The following is a 17,632-nucleotide window of genomic DNA, read 5'->3' on the forward strand; positions in this document are numbered from 1 at the left end:
GGTAAGACCTTTTAGAATGTCCACCAAACACCTACTGCCAATAGGTATGATTTAAAGCAGAAACTTAAATCCTAAATAAAATTCCTATAAGTCCTTTGAAAAAAATCAATAGTTGCCAAGTTTGAAATATCAATTCCATAGTTAAATGAGTTTGCACAAAAATTAGCATGCTTGTTCTAAGAGTTCATACATATATACAAGGTATATGAAATTCCTTAGGTAAAATGCTGTCTTATAATTTAGTCTCTCTACCCCATCTACTACGTGCGATTACCATGTGGTGCACACACAGTAATGTGTAAATAATTCATTTTAGCTCTCTAAAGATTTTTAAAGAGAAAATATTTCCTTTGTCCAGTTTTTTTTTTGTTTTGTTTTGTTTTGTTTTGTTTTGTTTTTTTGGCACACATATCCACCTCGCTGTAGGCTTTGGTTCTTCCTATACTTTTCTCAAGAGAAGCCCGTGAGTTACTGCTCTATCAGGTTAGCGCTCACCACACTGGACCCACTAGGTTAGTCGAGTTATGGGGGCCGACACCTACCCCCTTATCCTCATCCTCCACATCCTCATGCTGTTCATATGCGCATGCTTCTGTGGCACTCACCAATCGTAAGGTCTTCAAAAAATCTCGCTCCCTTGGCTAATGAATATAACAGACAGAAGAAAGGACAGCAAAGACACAAGACAGACCAGAAATGAAAAGAAGAGCATGAACAGAACGTAATGAGGGAGCACAGTAACCAAGAAGGGGAGGTAATGTTCACAAATAAGGAAATGACACATGAGGAATGAGTTAGACCATTTTTTTTCAGAAAGCAATGTTTATTTCCTTGCTATTTGTGAGTCTTTTAATGTGTGGTTATGTTATGCATCCAACTGCTGCTAAGCAAAAAAAAAAAAAAAAAAAAAACCCGAAGGTTAAAAAAAGAAAAGCAAGAGCAAAAATAGTATTTTAATGATTATACAAGCGAAGTCATCGAAGTGCTTCAAGTTTCTCAAATTCACACCATATGAAGTCTTGAGAATGCTTAGGCATCTGACCAGAACTTTTTTTTTTCCTGATAGAATTCACAGCTCAAAGGATGAATGTTGCAAAAATCCGAAAAGTCTATGTTGAAAACACACTTGTTATATGTGGAGTGGACTAAATGTTCTTCAAAATGAATTAAGAAAATTGAAACTTACCAAGGTATCTCCTGAAAGAACCTCTAAGAGAGAGATCAAATTGTGTCCGTCCCTTAAGTCTTCATAGAGATCATTCACATGTTTCCGAACCTACACAGAGAAAAGCAAAACTTTTGGTCCTACAGTTCTGGATCATTCTTCACATTCTTAAACAAGAAAGGGGGTATGTACAAAACATTCTTCGTACAGTATTTGTTCATGCGCCCATTTTTTATTTTTACTTTCTCATTACTTAAAAATTAAATTTGAATTTCAAAGCTAGAAATAGTGAACTTCAGATTTATAATTTATAAAGACAGGACTGTTAAATTTTTAGTGCAGTGAATAAACATAAGCCTGGACTATTGCACGGGGTGACCATTGCTTCCCTAAAGGCAGTACCCTGACTTTATTCATTATTCCACCTTCACCTGTGGGCTGTGCCCTTATTCCCAACCCCCTCAAATCAGTCTTCCTACTCTGCAGACCACTGAAAGATCCAGGATACAAAGGCATACACTCCACATCTTAAGAATCCATAGTAAGCTGTGCAAAGGCTACATGAGACTCTAGTATCATTCTTCCAACTTCCTGTGAACTTATAATTCTTTTTTTTTTCATTTTTTATTGGTTGTTCACAACATTACAAAGCTCTTGACATATCATATTTCATACATTAGATTGAAGTGGGTTATGAACCCCCAATTTTACCCCAAATGCAGATTGCAGAATCACGTCGGTTACACATCCACAATTTTACATAATGCCCTATTAGTAATTGTTGTATTCTGCTACCTTTCCTATCCCCTACTATCCCCCCTCCCCTCCCCTCCCATTTTCTCTCTCTACCCCATCTACTGTAATTCATTTCTCTCCTTGTTTATTTTCCCATTCCCCTCACAACCTCTTATATGTAATTTTGTATAGCAATGAGGGTCTCCCTTCATTTCCATGCAATTTCCCTTTTTAAAATATAAAGTTTTCTCAAATCCATACATGTCAGATTAGAAGGCCTCTGTCCAAATCTTCCTCTGCTCAGCACAAATCTTGTGGTGGAGAGTTTTCAAAACTCAGTAACATTAGCACAAAGTCAGTACTCAATCTGTAACAGCTTCCCTCATTCCACAGCACTGAATTCAACCTGTTATTCTAGAGCTCAAGCCATTATGACTCCTAGAAAGCTCTGTCTTTCCAGCAGGGGCAGATCCCACAAGTACTTGGCCTACTACTAAGCTTGTGCTAGATGGACAGATGTCCTCACAGGCTAAGATGGCTGTTCCACAGTGGGCAGGCACATGTGCACTTCCTCACCTGGTAACAATTCAGGGATAGGGCTAACATTACTTTTGCTACTCCCATGAAAGGAGCCAAAGAAGTGGTCTAGCAAAGAGACAGGAAGCAGAATCCCATCTACTTAACAAGTTGCACAAGCCCTGAGCACTTGCTAGTCTTTGGAGTAAAATGCTAAAGGTTTCTAAGTATGAATCAAACTTCTTTGCATTTCTCAAATGTCATGTGAACATACAGCACAAAGTAATAAAAATGTTTAAAATTCTTTTGTTGTTGTTGTTGTTGTTTTAAATATATTTTTTAGCTGTAGGTGGACACAATTCTTTTATTTTATTTTTATTGGTGCTGAGGACTGAACCTAGTGCCTCATGTGCGCTAGGCGAGCGCTCTACCACTGAGCCACAACCCCAGCCCCAAAGATATAAAATTCTGATCAAAACCATCTGATTATATAACAAGAAGCAAAAAAAAAAAAGGTCTGACGTCAACTGAAATGAAATTTCTAATGGTAAGTCTTTCACACACACACCCATATACACATACACACACAAAAAAAACTGGTTTAAATGCTGTTAAACTGCATTATTTTCATTGACTACATTTATAGTTTACAATATCTTGTTTTTGTTTTGTGGTGCTGGGGATTGAGCCCAGGTCCTTGTGCATGCTAGGCAAGTGTTCTACTACTGAGCTTCATCTCCAGTGGCGGTAGTATAAGAAAATATTTTTGATTCATGACAAAATTCCACTTAGGAGTAACATCAAATTACTGACTCCTCTACCCAACATATAGGGACTTTTTGTCAAGGTCACAGAACCTTTTAATATCCAGATACTTGTCTGGCATCATTATCCACAAATATGCAATGTATGTATTAAAGTCCACCACTAAGTAACTGCTAATGTCAGCGGTTCCTAGAAAATGGCCAGCAAAAGTAAGAGTTCATTACTATTAAACAAATATCCATCTTTACAAACCTACATTTAATTTTGATTTCCTAGTTACCAAAAAATACCAGTTAAACTTTGGTATCACAGTAAGAGAAAGTTTTAAATTACTTTATTTCTTTTCTTTTTTTTTTTAAGAGAGAGTGAGAGAGGAGAGAGAGAGAGAGAGAGAGAGAGAGAGAGAGAGAGAGAGAGAGAGAGAATTTTTAATATTTATTTTTTAGTTCTCAGCAGACACAACATCTTTGTTGGTATGTGGTGCTGAGGATCGAACCCGGGCCGCACGCATGCCAGGTGATCGCGCTACCGCTTGATCCACATCCCCAGCCCACTTTATTTCTTTTTTAAAAAATCATAACACTTCTTATTTATAATATCCATAAAAAAACAAAGTAAGTTACAAATAAACTGCATTGAAATATGTGCCTCAGGATAGATAGTATTAAATGACAATCTCCTCAAGGCCTTAATTATATTCTAGAGATGAACCAATTCTCAATGACCTTTTCAGGAATGCAACTACTATATCCATGACACATACAGGAACATAAGCCCTTGCTGAGATGAGAACTAGTACTGTAATTTTCAGGTTGCATTAAAGCACTGTATGAATTTATAAGGCCAAAATCTATACTTAAAATCAAGCTTGTGAATGTTGCACATATTAAAACATCTAGATTTATATATTTCTTACTGTACCTCCAGTGTAACCAGAAAGCAGCCTAACCCTAAAAGAGCTTGAACAGGATCACTAAGAGATCATATTTATATAAATAATATTATGCAGCTACTGATCCTCAGCCAGCTGCTTAATCTCTTGAAATAAATGGCTTTATTGTGCAGGCCTGACATCCTCGGCACACAAGGACAGCGGAAACAGGCACGTGATCAGGATGGGGCCTCCCCAAACAGTGACTAATACAGTGTTGAGAGTTCTGGTGAGCCCGCCAGACTCCACATTTCACTCCACATTTCACTTCCTGTGTCTTTCTCACTCCAGGATAGTTAAAGATGGGGTGTGATTATGAACACTTATTTCATAGGAAGGCAATTTCACAACTTGCCTTGCCAGGTTGAACTAAACCCCCTACATCAAAAAAAACTTCCAAAACCAGATGTCATTTTTCACCATTCTATTTATACAGAAAAATTAAATTAGGCATCTTTAGAAAAGGATTATAATAATACTATATCATATTAAACCAAATTAGAAAAAGAGAAATCTTGTTAAAGGGGAAAAAAATCACAATAATTAGGAGACCTGCATTTATGTCCCACTTCTGACCCTAGCCTCATGAACTTGAACCAACTACCAGGCCTCAGGGTATTTTTTGTTTTTTTGTTTTTGTTTTTGTTTTTTTCATCTGTAAAATAGAAGTCTGATAAAGAAATTCTCTCATTCAAACTAAAAAACAAAAATTCTACCATGTGAAAATAAAATTATCATTTTCTAAAATTAATGACTTGCCAATTTAAAAGAAAGCATTTAAACTGAAAAGCTATTCAAAGTCTTGTAGCTTAAGAATTTTAGAAGAAAAAATAGAAATGGAGTAATTTAATTTCTGTAATGCTTTAAAGTATTCTGAGACACTGGTTACCATGCAATCTTGCCTGCCTTTCTAATTTGAAGTGATTAATCTGAAATACTGTATATGAAAACTGTTCTACAAATGTAACACATCAGGGCTGAGGGTGTACCTCAGTAGTAGAGCACCTTACCAGCATGCATGAGGCCCTGGATTCCAGGGCAAAACAAACAAATGTAAGTTATCATTATTTACATATTTATCGTTCCATAGAAAGTAAATGTTACCATTAACAATAAAAGGCAAAAATGCATGATGAGTTGTTACATTACTAGGGGCCCAGCCCTGTGATAAATGCTTTATAAATAGCAGCTTATTTTGCTCACCATAAACAAATTAGGTAAAAAGAAATGGCATTAAAAATATTTATAATCAACATTATAATTCAAATATTATAATCAACAATGAACTGGAATAGGAAAAGTGAAGTTCTAGAGAAATATCTGATCACGAGAGCAATTTAGGAAAGAGAAAAGAGGGAAATTAAACAGTTAAACCTACACAGGAATCATTATTTTACTTTGTCCTAAGTCTGAGTCATAGACATTTGGCCTGGTAACTTTCCTTCACAGATGACTACACTAACTGCCAATAGCTTTAACCTTCTGTTTTCCATTTTCAGTAAAACATTCTTTCTTCTCTTTTTGGATAGTTTTTCCCGGTGAAACAAAAAACTGTCAGAATAAATAGTGCTAGAGAAAGTGATGAGCAATGTAGAAGCACTCTGAGGTACCTTGGGATTAAATTATATAACTTGAATTACATAATGAGAGCAAAGCATCACTTTCTGTATTTCACAAAATTCTCCCAGAATTTTGCAGTATTTTCTAAAATTTTTACTACATTGCATCTACAGTTCACCCCTAGGGGGTGCTAACCTTGTACTTAAGAGAACATCCTAAGAAAGGAAAATAAATAGACAAGAAAACCTTTCATGGGGGAAATGATTCTAAATAAGGTGCTGGTAATAACATAGGCAATATTTCAAAATTATCTTGGAGAATAAAATATAGCAGAAATATAGCAGAATATGTCAGGTCTGTATTATCCAAATGGATTAACTGATCAAAAAAAAAAAAAAATACATACACACACACGAAAACAAAACTCAAAAACAAACCAACCAAACTCCTACTCCAAAAATGTCATTTTGCTAATCATTTAGTGATTTGGTTTTACATGAGCTAAATCAAATTCCACTTTGGGGAGAACAGGAACATTGTATAGCTGCTTATTAAACTGCCTTTTTTCAAAAGTCTCACTTTGTAGTGGTTCATGTTAATCTTCACAAATGCCACAATAATTTTACTTCCCATATTTAAGCATGTTGCTACCGTGTGGCTGCAGTTCAACGGAGATCACCAAATATTTACTGAGCAACCGTAGTGAATATACTCAGAGCATGGTCAGGGAGCTTTATCCTAGTCTAAGCTCTAAGAACTCCTCCAATCAAAGAAGTCAGGAATGTTCTCCATAGAATGAAGAGCGAGAACAAGGCAAAAACTGTCTGGTGAGTTCCAGGGGGAAACAGCCTGGAAGGTGAGGCAGGAAACTGGGCCTGGACACATGGCAGCTTCATGTGCCACATTAAGAAACTTGGACTTCACCTAGGTGAAAAGAACTACTAAAGGCTTTTAAGAAAAATGAGGAAATCCTATTGTGGGAGACCAGAATATATTGCCCCAAAAATAAAGGATTGCTGAGCTAAAGACAAATGAGAAGCAGGAGACTCAGGTAAGCTCTCTACCCTTCCAACATCTGCTTAGAAGCAGGGCACAGATTTTCAAAGACAAAAGGTATCTTCTGATTGTACCAGAGAGAACAAGGGTTAACCACTGAAGAAGATTTTGAAACCTTGCTGGCCTGAGATGGTACCAGAGAATTCTACATAAATAAGCTTACTAACTCAACTATCTGTCATTCATTTTCCTTTCCCATGCTGCCACCCCAAGAGACTCAAACTCCTTTTCTTTTGTCTTGTCATTTCCCTAATATTTCATTGTTCTTGATTGAAGATGCTATGTAAACTGAAATTCAAAGCCACCTCTTGGAGAACTTCTAATCCCATGGGTATCTCCCAAGTATATGTGAAATATATGTGTTAATAAACTAGCTTTCTCTGGCAAATCTTTTGTTACAGGGGCCTACTCCAACTGAAAACCTATGGGGATCATTCTTCCCCTACTTATCTCTGATCAATACATTTTTCTTGTAAGCTATTATCTTGAGCAGACCCAAACTGCAGGTAAAGCCCAAGGCCCAATCTGTACACAGCAGTGGTGAAAAAAGGTCCCTCAGGAAAAAGTGGAATAAAGAGGACACTGGGTTAAGGAACCTTGGAAAAAAATGCATACATCCCAGCACAATAGCACCAATCAAAAGATCAGCCACATAAAGGATCCACAGTCCTCTCTTAAAGAACTTGTACATCTGAAGGACACAGTATTCGGGAAAACAATCGTCTATCTTTAGAAAAGAACATAAATAATAAAAGAAAGCTTGTCCCAAAGGAGGTCGCCTCACTGCCTTGTACTAACTGGGTGAAAAGAAAGGGGCTAGCCTGCTTTCATGAAAACTAGGAATTAAAATGCTTTCAATTCCATTTTTTTGTTTAGTATACACAAAATATAGTCATGGACAACAGACAATTAAGTTCTCCTGGAATAGCTCCCCGAAGTCCTATTTCAAAAATAGTAATAATGCGACTAACAGTATTACTACCATATCAAATATTGATAAGTAAGTTGATCCTGTGAAAATATACAAAAATCCTTTAAAATAATGTACTCTCTTTAGAAGCTCTCTAAACTGAAGAAATTTACTACAAATTTCACTACTATTTCTTCAAGAATTGAGAAAGAAGAAAAGTACAATACAGATTTTATCTAAATTATTATAAATTCTAAATCAATACACTTAATTATAATAAGGGAATTTTTTCTGATTAAAAAAGATGGTCACCTCCCAAAAACTTAGGAAATGATGCCAAGAGTTAATAAAATGGGATGGGATCAAATTAAAAAGCTTCTACATGCAAAGGAAATGATGATGAAGAATGTGAAGAAAGAATCTCAGAATGGGAGAAAATCTTTGCTACTCTTCTGAGAGAGGATTAATATCCGGAATATATAAAGAACTCAAAAAGCTTAACAACAAAACCACAAATAATCCAATCAATAAATGGGAAAAATAACTAACAGACACTTTTCAAAAGAAGGAATACAAGTGGCAACAAATATATAAAGATGTTCAGGGCTGGGGATGTGGCTCAAGTGGTAGCCCGTTCGCCTGGCATGCACGGGCGCTGGGTTTGATCCTCAGTACCATATAAAAATAAAATAAAGATGCTGTCTCCACCAAAAACTAAAAAATAAATATTAAAAAAAAATTCTCCCTCCCTCCCTCTCTTTCTCTTAAAAAAAAAAAAAAGATGTTCAACATCCCTCACAATCAAAGAAATGCAAATCAAAACTACATTGAGACTTCATCTCACATCAGTCAAAATGGCAGTCATCAAGAGTACAGATAATAATAAATGTTGGGAAGGATGTGAAGAATAAGGAACACTTTTACACTGTTAGTGGGACTGTAAATTAGTACAACAACTATGGAACTGTATAGAAGTTCCTCAAAAGACTAGGTTTGAAGCCACCATATGACCCAACTATAGCACTCCTCTGCGTTTATCCTAAAGAGTTAAAGTCATCATACTATAGTGATACATGCATATCAATGTTTATAACAGCACAATTCACAATAGCCAAACTATGGAACCAGCCTAGGTGTCCATCAACAGATAGATGGATAAAGAAAATGTGGTATATATACACACAACAGAGTGTTATTCAGAATAAAGAAAAATGAAATTATGTCATTTTCAGGAAAATGGACAGAACTTGAGAACATCATGTTCAGTGAAATAAACCGAACCCAGAAGTTCAAGGGTCATGTATTTTCTCTCATATGTAGAAGCTAGAAAGGGAAAAGGAAAAGAAAGGTGAGGGGAACTCATGAAAACTGAAGGGATATGAGTAGAGAAAAGGGACCAAGGGGTGGGAGGAGGAAAGGGAAAAGGGAAATACTGGGAAATAATGTTGGCCAAATTATATTGTTATACTGTATAATACATGTACAAATATGTAACAACAAATTTTACTACTATGTGCAACTACAATGTACCAATGTTTTAAAAGGCCATACATAATTAATCTCTTTTACTGTTTCTTTAAATATAAAATAAAGATATTGGTCATCCATGTTCTAGTATTAATGGATATAACAGTGAAATTTTTTAAACAAGTCAATGTTTGGCCTAGATAGTGTAAACAGCTCATTTATTTCATAGTGAATTCAATAAGTTAACAAAAGATTGCTTCTCTTAACCTTTCAGGTTGACAATCTATAATTAATTTTTTAAAAAAATACAAGGTCTCTTCTAGTCTTTCACAAGGTAGAACTATAAGTAATTAAATAAAACAAAAATATTTATATTACTGATAAATGCCTTTAAGATTTAGGAGCATTTTAGTCACAGTCTCACTGAGCTTTATGTTCTTCTGAACAGTATCACCATAGTTTTAGGAACCTTCCTTAAAAAGCTATTTATTTTTATTTCTTTCTCTCTTCTTTCTTTCTTTCATTTTTTTTAAGTATATAACTTTTCTATAAGTTTGGGGCCTGGGTTAGTTCTGGTTTAGATGGACTGGGTTTGGGTTTCTACCTTTCCCTCTAGCTCTTTCCTTTTATAAACAGGAAAACAAAATCCATTTTTGCATGAGTTTTTCCCTCAGCCTACAGACTTTCATCTCCTACAGCTGTACACATCTTGATATTGAGCAATTACAATGTAACTGAAAGGAAAAGAAATCAATCCAGAAACCAATATATTCTGCATAATAATATATCTGTTTTAGTATCTGCTCAATTGTTCTTTGAAGATAGATGTGTTCTAGACAACCTCCGTATCATAAAGTTAAACAAATGAGCACTGATTTGCAAAGCCATCACCGTTATCCATCCTATTAACGAGAAGACTGACTAGTAAATATTATCATATATTCTTATAAAAATACAAAAACAAAGAACTGGGAGAAGTATTTTAAGGAAGACAAAAATCTATCCAATATTCTGTTATTGAGGGTAAAACCCAGCCAAATTTGATTAAATGGCAGGAGGAAATGACCTCACCTTTTTAAAGTTTTTCAAATGTTCTGCAAGCTCATTACTCTTATAAATCTCACTTTAAATCATTTATATTTATATTTATAGCAAATGCTACCACATTTATGTATGGCAAAAAGCAATTTTTAACAACAGCTTAACCCATTAAGTTCAAAGTTTTCAATTCTGTGAATATTTCGACAAAACTGATACAAGTACATTAAAATAGGCTGAAAATCATAATCTAGTGCTTATATGTATTATTATTAGTATTAGCTTATATTATAATCATTATACTATAATTACATTCTTATCATTGTTATATAATTATATATTTTATACAGATATATAATTTTATATACAAGTTCCACATCTGGGATGATGAACAAAATAGGTTAAAGAAGTCAGAAGGAACCAATTACTAGCATTTTAAGACTCACTTTTTTTACCATTTCTTCCCAATTATTCACAATTTGGGCAGGGGGTGGGGCTAAAAAACTAGGGATCACAATCTCTTAACACACTTCTAAATGAGTAATTAATAAGCTATGTAATAAAAAGTTAGATGAAAAATTTCAATTTTGGTAACGTAACAAGACAAATAACGCCAACTAAGTAGAATGCTATTGTAATAGCCAAGTACTACTTATTTCATATATGCCATGCCTTAAAAAATAAATATTATCATATATTTATTTTGTAATATCTTTAACAAGATATCACAAAGTCTGTTTAACAGATAATTTAAAACTATGGCAGCATAATCCTATCCTTTTCCATCAATATTTTAAACATCTCACTGTACTTTCAAATTGTGAAAAATTTTTACGAAAAATATTTCAAACAGAATTGTGAATATTTTCCAATAAATATCATGTAAATGTCATTTAAAAGAATGTTAATCAGTCTTGTTTAAATTATACTCATGACCAAAATTCACAAGTAGTTAAAAATCAGATTAGATTCCCACTTAACGACTCTCTGGTAACATTATAGCAAATGTATAAACTGGGCTTAAATTAATTACTAGAAATTAGAGAGGCATTCAAGTAAATGCATTTAGTTCTTGTTTGATAGGAAAAGCAACTCTGGGACACTGCAACCTCTGCCATGCGCCTCTTAAAGCAAGGTCACTTGATTAGACTGTCTCTCCTCTTCACACCCACTCATCCTGAGTTTCAGAGAAACCTTAACCAAGGCTGGCACCAAGAAGGAATAGCTTGTGGGGCAGAAACACTGTGGTGTAGGGCATAGCAGGAATACAGAGTAAAAGGCAGTCTGAGGGTCCCCGGCAGCTGCTAAGTAGGAACAGAAGCATCCAGGAAGAGGAATATACAAAAGTGACAAACGAAAATGTCATCTACTTTGCAAATCTGATAAACATGCTGGTTGTGGTGACTACCTGAACACTTCTGAGCTGAATTTTCTCTTTTGGGTTTTGGCCACAGGAGCTCCTTTTCCAAAAAAAAAGGATTCCTGTACTTTCTGGATGGTGTCAGTCCTCAACCACTGAGCCACTTGCTGAAGGAAGTGAGGTCCCTGAAGACTGGTGAACACCAGGCAACCAACAGAATCCACTGGTGGGCAGGAGAGGTGGCACTGACTATTACAGATGACTTTTGGTCACACCATCACGGACACCAGTGTTTCTTTCAGACCATTATCTGCCAAGGTGAGAGACTACCATGGGGAGGCATGACAGTCATTTTGTCATTTTTCAAATCTTAAGAATTAAAGGATAGAGGGATCTCTAAGTAGCATATTTTACACTTTTTTTTAAATATTTATTTTTTAGTTATTGGTGGACACAACATCGTTGTTTGTATGTGGTGCTGAGGATCGAACCCAGGCCGCACGCACGCCAGACGAGCACGCTACCGCTTGAGCCACATCCCCAGCCCCACATATTTTACACTTTTAAGGCTTTCTAATACTCTCATAGTTTGCACTTACATGCAAACTAAATATAAGCCCAGTTTAAATCCTTAGAAATAAACAACTGGTTACATCCTCTTGATTAACCTTTGAAAATACCCAGGATTATGATCAAGACAACTGTCACAGAGATGAACACTAAAACTATTTTTAACGACACCCCTCAGACCATGAGATTCCGCTGCCTCTGCTACAATTCACTGTAATGCTCAACATATTTTCCCTGTCAAAGAATGTTTCCTTAAATCCAGTTGAGTGTCCATGTCCACAATACCATGATATATATGTTCTAAAATAAAATCCCTGCAAATCATATCTGGGGAAATCATTTGAAACAGAACCATAGGTCTATTCTATTAGTTACATAACAAACAAACAAAAATTGAGGCTATGGATACAGCTTTATTCAAGAGGCTGCCCAGCATATGGAAGGCCCGGGGTTCAAACCCCAGCACTACAAAACAAACAAACCAAAAACCCCATTTGACTTTGTCAGGAGTGGTGATGCAGCCTATGATTCCAGAGACTCATGAGGCTGAGGCAGGAGGATCAGAAGTTCAAAGCCAGCCTGGGAAACTTAGCAAGACCCTGTCTCAAAATAAATCTTAAAAAGAGCTAAGGGATGTGTAGTCAGGCTCAGTGGTACATACCTGTAATCCCAGCAACCTGGGAGGCCAAGGCAGGAGTATTCCAAGTTCAACACCAGTTTCAGCAATTTAGTGAGGCCCTAAGCAACTTAACAAGACCCAGTCTCAAAAAAAAAAAAAAAAAAAAAAAAAAGATTTTTTTCAATCATTTAAACAAGAGGGGCTGGGAGTGTGGTTCAGTGGTTAAGTAACTCTGGGTTCAATCCCTGTTACCTAAATAAATAGATAAAGGGCTGGGTATGCTAATACCCTGGGTTCAATCCTCAGTACTACAATCAACCAACCAACCAATAAATAAATAAATAAAATCGACACTCTTGTTATTTTCTGAAACAGAAATATGCCTTCTGTAGGAGAATTAAAACTTCCAAAGATGCCAACAATTTCTTCAAAATGATCACTTTCTAAATGTTATTACAATTCCACCAAATTTTCAGATTCCAGTCTTAAACAGTGATATATGGACCACAATGTCCAATGGCTAGTTCTTCCAGTTGTACAAGACCAGTGTCACAGAGGAGATGACTTTGTCTCATACTAAGCTTAAATATGAGTGGTATTTATTATCCCTCCAGCTCCTTTTCTGAGCACCCTTCCTTTTACAATCATCAGGGTCCCCTAGACTTGGGCTAGGCAGCAGCTAGCAAATCACAGGCCACAATTCCAAAATGAACCATGGGAAACAGTTGTGGATTTACAAGATATTTAGGTCTCAACACCCTAACAGTAGATCTCCATTTCCAATCCCAAAGACTAAGAGAATTTGAAAAGAAAGTCTATGAACGGTTTAGTTCATATTCTCAAAACCTCCACTGTCATTTCTCTGCTTACATTCATGGTATTTCTCTACTTGAAATGCTATTCTGTTCTCACTGCTCCTCTGATTATTGAAACATTACTTTTCCCTCAGGTCAAATTCTGTTATCCTCTTCTGATTACCATATTCCTTGTTTTATACTAGAACATTATTAGTCATTTTCATCTGAGTTTCATGCACACAATATATATAAACCAAAGTCTATTAAAAAGACAGCACCCTGTCTTAGGTGCTCATTGTAAATGCCTCATGCATTCCACAGGACCTTTCATATAGCAGATATTCAAAGAACTCATGTTGAATAAATAAAAGATCAGTCATCAGCACTTTGCATGTAACCTCTACCATGCTCTCAGCTGTGGGCCCTTCAGTACACTCAATCATTGGGGAAGGGAAAAGAGATTCAGAAAATAGATACAAAAACCCCATCACACCACTTCCTATTGGAATTTGTCTTTGCTCCCAAAGCCCATAATGGCATCATGTCCTGCCACCATCAGAGCTAAATAAATGCTATGTTGAATGAGGAACAGAGGGAGAGAGTCCATCTCTATATGTCTAACCTCTTACATACTTCCTGTTACCCACCTAAGTTAGTTTGTCAAATGACTTGGCAGAAAGGTGTCCGACAAATAAAATTCCAAGACTTAATGATAAATCTTAAATATTTCAATAAAAATATAGAACAATAGAACAGAATAGAGTCCAGAAATAGACCCATATGATTATGAACAACTCATTTTTTACAAAAGAACAAAGGCAGTTTACTGGAGGGTGGTCTTTTCAAGAAATGTTTCTGGGACACGGAATAGCCATACGCAAAAAAGATTCATTTGAACTTTTTCCTCCAAACAGATCACAGACTTAGATATAACAGCTAAAACCACGTAATTAGTAGATGAAATCAAAGAAGTGAACCTTTGCATCACGGGAAGACTTCTTATATATGATCAAAGAAAAGTAAATAACAAGAGTGTTTAAAGCTAATAAATTAGTCAATTTTTTGCTTAAAAATAGGCAAAGATCTTAATTATTTCACCAAAGAAATACACAAATAATTAACAAGCACATGAAAAGATGTTTGCTATCATCAGTCACGAGAGAAATACAAAATAAAACCACAATGCAAATGCAATCCACACACACTAGGACAGCTAATTCCAAAAAGACAGGGCAAGCAAGATGAGGAATCATTACATATTACCAGTGGACTTGTGAAATGGCATGTCTACTTGGGAAAATGGTTTGGCAATTTCTTAAAATGTTAAGTAGATTTACCCTACAACCCAGCAATTTGTCTCCTAGGTAAATACTCAGAAGAAAACAGAGGTCCACACAAAGACTTGTACATTTATGTTTACAGCAGTATTGTTTAGAAGAGCCAAGAAATGGAAACAATTCAAATGTTCACCCACTATGGGAGTGGATAAAGAAAATGTGATACATCCCTAGAATGGAAGACGGCTAGACAAAACAATGGAACAAAGAATGCCATAATAAGGATAAACGTCAAAAGCATTATGTTATGTGGGGAGAAAAAAAGAGACACAAAAAGATAAATGTTGCATGATTCCATTTATGTGAAATATCTAGAAAAGGCAAATTTAATAAGATGAAAAGTTCATCAGTAGTTGTGCAAATAGCTTTACTGAGATACAATTTACACACCAAAAATTCACTTATCTTGACTGTATAACTGAACAAAGTTTTTTAAACTGACAGAAGTGTGCTGCCATCACACAGGCTAACTTTCAAATATTTCTATCACCCAGAAAACGAAACCTTGTGCCATTTGCCCTGCTACCAGCCATCCACAGCTCATCTCGCCCCTTCCTAAAGTATTTAATCACATTCCCTTTGAGAAAATGGGGAGCAGCAATGTCTGCACATAGGAAATGTTTATATCCACCAAAATTCAAAAGGAATTAATAATAATCCCTGGAATACAGGACAGGGTGTTTCTGTTCTAGCAGGTCAGGACACACAAGTGAAATACTTTGAAAAGAATGGGTGATTTCTACTTATTGAAAAAGTAGTTTTAAAGATTATCCATTAACAAAAGGATAGATAATAACAAAATAAAGATGGAAGAGCTGTTGGTGTCACACTACAAAACCCTTAATCTAGACCAAAAGGGGAATATGTTATCAAGAGAGCAAAAAAGTAAACAGAAAAGTCATGTATAAAAGGTTATCAAGTGATCTAATTTGAGTGACAGAGGAAACATTTTTCCTAAGCTTTACATCAGGCTTGACCCTTACTTACTAAACTTGAAGTGGCATGTGCAATGAGCACTTCACTCATGACTAGATCTTGACTCAAGGAGGATTATCACAGAAATAAAACTGGGCCCTAAATCAATATAGTGAACTTGACTTTTCAAATAGCATTTCTTTAAGTCAAAGGGAAATTCATTCTGAAATGCAACTATGGTATAAAATTACATTCATAGAACTATAGCTGGCCTCTTAATACAGGAAAGGAAAGCCACCTTCATAAATGAATTCATTGGAAACACAAAGGCCATCCTTCCTTACCATAAGTATACACCAAACTTTACCCTAAATGATACAAAACCTTGCCCTAAGAGCATGTGGGAATTCCTGGGTTAGATTTCCAGTACTGCAAAATTAAACAGAAAATAGGTCAGTAAATTTTTTCTACAAAAGGTCAGATAAGAAATGTTTTTGGCTTTGGGATCTGTATGCTATGACAATATATAAATACAATATAAGTGAATGAGTGGAGTAGAGTTCAATACAATTTTGTTTATGAACATTATTTTAGATTTAATATAATCTTCATATGTCACAAATATTTTTCTTGTTTTGATTTGTTTTCAATTATTTAAAAACACACTCTTCCTCATTCAAGGACTATACAAAAAAAGTAGGCTGTGGCTGGGTTTGGCCCACAGGCCACGGTTTGCAGACCACTTAAGAGTCCTTGATTAAAACAAAAATATCTTTATGACATGTAGCCCATTAATTATTATCATTCCTTAATTCCTTTAAAGGAGATGAATTATCCAATTGCCTTCCCTTGTTATGGCCAACTAAGAATGAAAAGGACTTACAAAATAACATTGTCTTATTCCTTCCTGATAGTAAAAGTAACTGTAAAAAAAAAAAAAAAGAAAAGAAAAGAAAAGAAAAAACTGAAGTAGTTAAAACTAAAGGAATTATCCTCCAATGTGGGGGGAAGAAAAAGTATGAAGGTAGGTAAACAGATAAACAGTTCAATGTGTACTAAGGTAAGGAGGTTAAAGGTAGATAATATAAATATTGCTGAGATGACGACGTGGATGACTTTTGCCCGTGCCTGTTATTGCATGATAGGCTTTCCTTCAACTAGAAAAATGAAAACACGATATAAAAATCTTTTCATATTAAAACAAAATAAAAGAAATAAAACTGGTTGAAAAAAGGTGGGGAAAAATGTTTTTTAAAAAGCACTGTAATTGGAGTTGTGATAGGCCCACAAAATAGTTTCTTCAGATATTTATGAGCTGATATTTATATCTTAAATCATACTAAGGGACCCAAGATAGTGGGTAGAAGTTACAAAAGGCAAATTGTAGACAATGCAAGAAAAAACTCAGTTACAATTCAAGTGAACCAAAAATTGAGTTGTCCATAAATTAGAAAATTAATGGCCCATAAGAAGAGCTGTGACAAAATATGCCTACAATGACCAGCAAAACAACTAAATCCCATTCAAATCTGCATGTAATTCAAGTTAAGACAAAATTCATTACATTTGCTTAAAAGTGATCACTTTACAACTCTCCTGCATGGTTTCCCAAAGTGATGATAATGAACATTCTTTGACAAAAGGAATCAAAGAGTCCTGGATTAATCACCTGGGTTAAACAGGTTTCTTTATCACAGAATTTTTCAGTATTTAATATGCTAATGTGTACCATAAATCTATTCAACCAGGAAATGTTACTTTCTAAATCCTTTGGGGGATGGAAACCTTCTTATTTCTCCTTGAGACATCTGAAATCACTAGTATTCCTCAGAACCTGATTTGAAAAATGCCATCCCTCTATTATTTAAAAAAAAAAGTATGTGTTTATTTG

At 35.3% G+C, this 17,632-nt stretch overlaps 1 protein-coding gene across 11 annotated transcripts in view; it reads right to left on the minus strand.

Moving 5' to 3' along the window:
* The window catches only part of DST (dystonin), a 435,613-nt gene that overhangs the window by 222,818 nt on the left and 195,163 nt on the right, over window positions 1–17,632 (minus strand). For 6 of the 11 annotated variants that reach the window (XM_081294338.1, XM_081294336.1, XM_081294337.1 and 3 more), the window contains 2 exons: window positions 1,187–1,276; window positions 543–641 (listed from right to left, as the gene is read on the minus strand). In XM_081294338.1, the coding sequence (XP_081150464.1) occupies window positions 543–641; window positions 1,187–1,276 (189 nt within the window). The remainder of the gene's footprint in view (window positions 1–542; window positions 642–1,186; window positions 1,277–17,632) is intronic. The other 5 variants (XM_081294333.1, XM_081294339.1, XM_081294335.1 and 2 more) reach the window with 1 other exon arrangement.

Source organism: Spermophilus citellus, assembly GCF_964194105.1.
Source record: "Spermophilus citellus genome assembly, chromosome: 5".
NCBI classification, from domain to species: Eukaryota; Metazoa; Chordata; class Mammalia; order Rodentia; family Sciuridae; genus Spermophilus; species Spermophilus citellus.